At 39.8% G+C, this 6,872-nt stretch overlaps 1 protein-coding gene across 1 annotated transcript in view; it reads right to left on the bottom strand.

Annotated features, from left to right (window-relative positions):
• Nucleotides 1-5,605: 5,605 nt before the first annotated feature.
• The window catches only part of LOC140235136 (neuronal membrane glycoprotein M6-a-like), a 116,140-nt gene continuing 114,873 nt past the window's right edge, over nucleotides 5,606-6,872 (bottom strand). The window contains exon 7 of the mRNA XM_072315174.1: nucleotides 5,606-6,042. Coding sequence (XP_072171275.1) covers nucleotides 5,869-6,042 — 174 coding nt within the window. The 3' untranslated portion in view covers nucleotides 5,606-5,868. The remainder of the gene's footprint in view (nucleotides 6,043-6,872) is intronic.

Here is a 6,872-nt window from a genome sequence, read left to right as displayed (position 1 = left end):
GTGCAAACCGATGTCACAATGGTGCAAAGTTGCACCCGTAAAGGTGCTCCCATTGTGACACTGGTAAAGTTGCAAAGTTAAACCTATTTTTCTTGGAGTGTATTGCACGGGAATCATGACGCATCACACAATGACTATCATTTTTCGAGGGGAGTGGAAGGGAGAGATCTTGGTGAATACCACAAATAGTTTTGATTTGGAGAAACTTGCTATTCGTTCGGTTTCTATAAATACCTTCTCGAACTGATTTCATTACCAAGACCTGATGCTTCCTTAAAAAAATAAATAAATAAAAAATCCCACCCCCCCCCCCCCGAAAAAAAAAAAAACAGGACAGTCGCCGTTATTATAGCCAGGATGATTTTCAGTTTAACACACGATTGTGTTCAATTCTTTGTGAGCACTTATTCTTTGCAAGCAGTGAAAACATAATTCATCTGTTCTCTACTTACATTCAAACTCAAACGTCAAATTGGAATAAAAAATATCATTTTTTATTATACGAGATTTTGTCCTCATTTTAGCTAAGTCTACACAACCGAGGAAACCTGTCATGGATATCACACGTGAGCCCAGTCAGAGTTGTAATTTCGCTTTGTCTATTGACAAAATTGACAGTAAACATTTCGCAGTGTGCATAATTGCATAGAATTAAAATATAAATTTCAGTAAAAATGCATCAGTCTAAAAAGTAAGAAAGATACGGTGTCACTATAAAAGAATTTTCTGTACAAGCGGTGATAACGCTATGAGTTTTGACAACCTTCAATTTTCCCGTCAATGTTAATATCAAATGATGTCTTTGATCGGAACAAACAAGGATTATGGATATAAATGTGGGGATATGTTGATCTTAACTTCGGTTTAGCGCACTTAAATTGTGATTTGGCAACAACGCTATATGAGGTGTTTATACTGTAGTATTTCATTAAGGATAAAATGACTTCTTCGTGAACTCATTGTTACGGTTGTATGTCAGTTCTTGCAACTACAATGTATGCAACCGATGATGTTTGTTACTCTATTTTGATCAACTCACCAGTCAGTCAGTTGAGACAGTTACTTTGTTTCGTGCGTGAGTTTTATGATTTTTAAGTTTCATTATTCGAACGCTTAGCTTAATGGTCAATTGAAATTGTAACAAATCGATCGAAAATTAAATCACAAGTCTGGTAAATCTTCACATGGACCCGTTCATACTAATCCTTCACGAATATATGAACGTGGTCAACAATAAAACACCATTACAGACAAGCGTATACGTAACGACTGTATCTTGATAAAGCACCTGGATTTGGAGAAAATGCACACCTTTTATGTACAAAGAGCGCATAACAATATCATACACTGATTCACTTTGTAGAAATGAAAGAAAAAAAGTCGTAGTGTGAATGTGCTTTGAGGCAACCAAAAGCGCTTACATCTTACTTATAATCACATGGAGCTTAAAGGAAGAAATATAATTCATAATCACAGCTCACTGCAGCCTCGGCTTACATCGTTTCATTGTGACATAATGTTAATCGAGATATCACACATGAGCCCACATAATATAGGTAGATATTCAAATCTTTTTGTGGCCAACAATACAACAGAACATAATCAAAATTTATGTTACCATTGACGAATTATACGCCACTTTGCATGTCATCACTATTCACATAAGTACACGCGGAAAATTAAGAGATCACATTTCGCAACTCTCAAATATGATACGTGTTTGTTTTGTTTTGTTTTGTAAATTCAGCACACACTTTAATACAAACAGAACGGTGCATAGTATAATAAGCAAGACAAAAGCACGCACGTTTTTAAAATGTAGATGTAAACTGACTGCAAAGAGCTAAACATACGATGGTTGGTCACCAACTTACCTGAAGTCCTAAGACATCAACTTTCTCACACGCAGCACAATTCAGTTGCCATATAGAACAAAACGCAGTTTAGTGTATGGTAACACAACAGAGGATTGTTCAGTGTCATCGACTTATTAGCGAGCTGTAGATCTGCAATGCGAAAGCTATTAGACAAGGAAATGGTGTTCTGCATAATGCCCGAGGCCGCCATGTTCATTGTCTAAATCTGGGAGGAGGCGTTGTCTCAACGTTCGCGTCGCCGATGTACAGCTCGCTATTACTATCGCTATAAGAGCGCAAGTATCCATATCCCATGTGTGTTATGAAGTATACATTACCTATCCATGCTATCGTTTAAGTGTGAAGACGGTGTGATTGTATCTGTGGTCGCAATGTGGGTGTGTGTGCCTGCGGAACGGTGTAAACGATCTGCGTTTAAGAGTGGTGAATACAAGCACATCATTGTATCTTGAAATTGACAAACTTTTCACTGTGAGGTACCGCTGTGGTTTCTCTATGTTCCGTTTCAGTGGCGTCACACCGTCCCAAAATACTGACACAAGATGGCCATATGAGGATGGAATTTTCTCATTTCGTGCGAATTTGGCCCCGAACTTGGTCACTGAAAAGCCAATCAACAGCCGAAGCAAGTACGATGCTTACAGACGGTCACACGATGGCACCCGAACCACACACGAAGGCTACACGAAACAAGTTTCCCGGAAGGACACACGAAGGAAACACGCCGGCTACTACTACACGAAGATTTTGTCACCTCTCACGAAGTTGTTGCTGAAGCCTGAGAAACTCCATCGGCGGTCATACGATGGCTTAAGATGCCCTCAAGAATGACCCGGTATCCGGGCCCGGTGTCCATACGATCAGAGTCGAATTCGAACGTTTCCTTCATCGTGATATTATGTAAATCTTTGCCTGCTTTCGGGACAGCGTGACGCCGGCATTAGGCAGTGTTGTTCTATCTGTAGCAACTGCTTGCTGTAGTAGTTGTAACATTTGCATGTAAAGTATACTCTTAGCTTCTTTTTGTAGTTAACGTATCATACTCTGAGCTTCTTTCCAAAATAAATATCACAGTGTGGCATCAACGTTCTCACCTATGGCCAGCATATCGACATGAGACAGTATACACACGTGTATTTACAATGCTGATAATTTTCCTTAATTATGCTGATATTTTAGGTTTGCACATAGAAAAAAAAATGCATTGAAAGAATTTTACAAGCTCACTTCGTATGTTCCACGTTTCTGAGTCGATTACGTCACAAAATGGACCACCTCAGGTAACCGGGCGCGAAGTTAAGTGCGCGCGCAAGTCAATGGCTACTTACTTTTCATGTACGAATTAAGAATCAGGCATTACCTCTGGGTAAACGATAATATTTGTTGTTCCGTAACTGTTGGTGGTTACTTCTTCGCTGTACCATTGTAAACTTACCCTGCCATAATAACAATAATGAGGTTTTCTTTGTCCAGTGCCGCTTCTTCAGTGCCGTACCAGAGGACCCTGCCGTTATTATTACCCTATAGCGTTGCCAGGTACCCATTTATACACCTGGGTCGAGAGGGACATTGTAGATAAAAACATCGTGACCGAGGACGTAAGCACTGGACGGGAATCGAACTCGGGTCCTCAGATTGGGAGTCGAGAGTCTTATCCACTAGGCCACAGCGCCCCTTGCGCCATACAGGCGTCATAAGGCTTGCGTTACAATTTTGATATCATCTTCCCTTTGTACAACAGACTGACTCCACACCCTTCGATTTGAAATCAATTTGGATCTTAGCAGAAAATGTCCATCGCACCCTGAAACAGCAGGGTATAAGTTATACTCTTTTAATGTGGTGGGTTTAATATGAACTGGACGTCTATATCTTTGTGGTTTTGAAAGTAAACTATCTAGCGGCTCATTCGTTCATCCTTAACAGGAACGCTGACTAGCTCACAGTGCCTAAATTTCCTTTTAAGTACAATTCATATCGTGTCACATCACGAATGACAATGAAATCATTTTTTATTCTTACATTCGTTACTGAGCTTTTGTTTTTCCATCATCTTATGTTCACTAAATACTCCGCATGGCAACCGATAATTTTATTCAGCCTATACTGCTGATGAACGGCTGCCGATCTATTATGACTGTGTTATTTTGTGGGTCGGACAGTGCCATACGTGCGCGCGCACTCCGCGCCGGCTAATTCTTCACCAGCTTGCACTCCGTAGCGTAATACACTCTTCTAGCTACAATAAATAACACCATTTCTATATGATAGTATTACAAGTTTATTTACATACACTTTGACATCGCTAGTCTAAATTCTCTACAGATATTCATATTCAAGCTGTGCATTATGTATCCAAAGTCATCAAAGAGTTCAACAAACTATTTACTATCTTAAAAGAGTGTACAACTACACAACTGCTTACAATGTAATTACCCTGACTGACGGAAATGTCAAACATGAAAAGTTTGTACAGCCAGCTACTGATCTTCACAATTCCACCACACGAAGAAGTCACTAACTTCATTTAGTTCTCTGCTAACGACCAAGATATACAGTTCCAGGTACTTGTCATTCGACAGAGGTCCCCGGCGCAATTTGTATAAGAATTCCTGCGGATTGCACTTTGCGATCGTAACACCAAGCAAGGCCTGACAGCACATTTCAAACACCAATAATGTCAAGTATTTGACAAGATGATCACTCCATTAGCCATACTTTTCATTCATAACGTACATCGAAATGAACTTTTTCTTTTGTTCACTTCCTCGGCGACAGAGTTCCAATGCACTTTTTACTTTTCAATCTCGCACTCTGCATCAAATCAAAGGAGTTCTTGCGATATTGATGGCACACTTTTGTATGGTAAAAATATTTCAGAGTTGTTTTTTTTTTTTATCATTCTGCCATTCATGTTGAATAGGGGTGGGGAAAGATGATCGTAAAAATATCTAGACATCCCGCTATGAGGTATTTTGTGTTTGTGCTATATGTTTTTCTGTCCTTTCAAATCAAGCCTTTACTTGTTTTAGATTCCAAAAAACAGCAATTTTGGTTCATGATTGGTAAAAATTACCTCAATTTTGCACATACAGTCACAAAGGATTAAAATAGCTTTAAAAATCCAATATGTACTTTCATTCAAGGCGTATAGGTATGCTTGTTTTTGATATTACATTTCATGACCACTCTGATTAATATCAATATGTAGTATAGTCCCATTCGTAGGAAAGAGTGCGGTACATACATTCACCGCTATATGAGTCTTATAAATGGCGGAAAGGCACCTTATGTTTTTGATGAGCACCAAAAATTTTAACGGTGTGTACAGTGACCCCTGCTTAGTTAAAAATTGTTATCATGACAGTGAATAATGAATGCTCTCTTTTTCATCTGCTCTTTAGTTCCATCTATAGCATTCTTTTTTTTTTCTTTTATGCCCAGGCATTTCGAAGTATGAATTTTGCGAGAATGTAATTATTTCATTTTTCCCATATCGTTTCAGCCTTAATATCCTTCAGTTTGCCACACGGAGGCCACAGCGATGTACTTTTATCTCCTGAATATATTCTTCCATTTTCGTGTTTGTCTTCTCATATTACCGTATAAATTTTGGCGAAACAGACCAACAGTCTGCTATCTGTCCAAACTGCATCCCACTCTGTTTTAGAACATAAACGTGTCAACGAAGCGGTGTTCATGCTGTGAAAAGACCAAAAGAACCCTGTGTGTTTCAATGCCAAGCATTTCTTCAGCACTCACCCCGTTGCTTGACCAAGTCGACTGACCTCGTGGCCGGCAACAGAATTCCTCAAAAAACAGAAGGCCGGGTCTGTCTTCAGATTTTAAAAACTTAACAATATGACGTCACACTCGATCTTTTCTCCTTCAAAAAAGACAAAATGAAGACCTCGATTCGGCAAGGCGCCTTGGTACCAGCGGAAAATAGTCAAAAAGGAAAAAATGAGGAAGAAGATTTTGTGTCTCCCTCTCAGAAATGCGTATTCTCGTCTTGCACGTTCAGCGGCTCCTGCAACGGTATCCCGGCGTCGCTGTAGCGGTGTCCGATGTAGTCGTTGCCGCCATATTTAGTCTTGCTCGGCAAGTCCTTGTGGAATATCCGGATGTAGGTGTGGTTGGCAGCCAGCGCCATCAGGAAGTGAATCTGTTCAGGGAGAACACAGAGTATACACGTAAGTTTTAGCAGAAAATGTGTGTGATTAGGCCGTAGTGTATTCGGACAGTCCCAGTCCCAGCTATATACTGTCAATGTAAATCGTTTCGTCACGTCAGGACACATTCAACATGTTTAATTATGGTATACACGTAAGAAAACACTTCACAATGTTATTTCAAAGAAAGAAACATTGCCAAACATGCGTTCATGTAAAATATGGATCAGAGAATCTCAATAACAACATATTCTTGACAGTGACAAATGATTTCCATATCACATTTCGAATTAAAAATCTACTCATTCTATATATCTATACAATTATTGTTGGTTGGTTTTGTTGTCCCCGCCGAACGAGTTCGAGCAGGGGACTATGAAACGGGCTCCGTACGTGTGTGTGTCCGTGTGTCCGTCCGTCCGTCCGTCCGTCCGTGTGTCCGTCCGTCCGTCCGTGTGTGCGTCCGTGTGTGATCAAAATCTTCAATTTGCTACTTCTCTGTCATTTATGAGCCAATTTTGATTCTGTTTGCTTTATATGATAGCACTACATGGGAGCTTTGAAACTTCTACACAGAATTTCAGTCGTGACCTTTGACCTTGACCTTTGACCTATATTGTACATTTTGCTACAAAATGCTACTCCTTCGCCATTTCTAACCCGATTTCGATTCCGTTTGCTTTATGTGATAGCACTAGGTGAGGGCTTCAAAACTTCTACACAGAATTTTGACCTTTGACTTCTTTGACCTTTGACCTTGATTTTTTGACCTATATTGTACATTTTGCTACAAAATGCTACTCCTTCGCCATTTCTAACCCGA

The sequence above is a fragment of the Diadema setosum genome, chromosome 11, assembly GCF_964275005.1.
Source record: "Diadema setosum chromosome 11, eeDiaSeto1, whole genome shotgun sequence".
NCBI classification, from domain to species: domain Eukaryota; kingdom Metazoa; phylum Echinodermata; class Echinoidea; order Diadematoida; family Diadematidae; genus Diadema; species Diadema setosum.
This window is presented reverse-complemented; position numbering and strand designations above follow the sequence as displayed.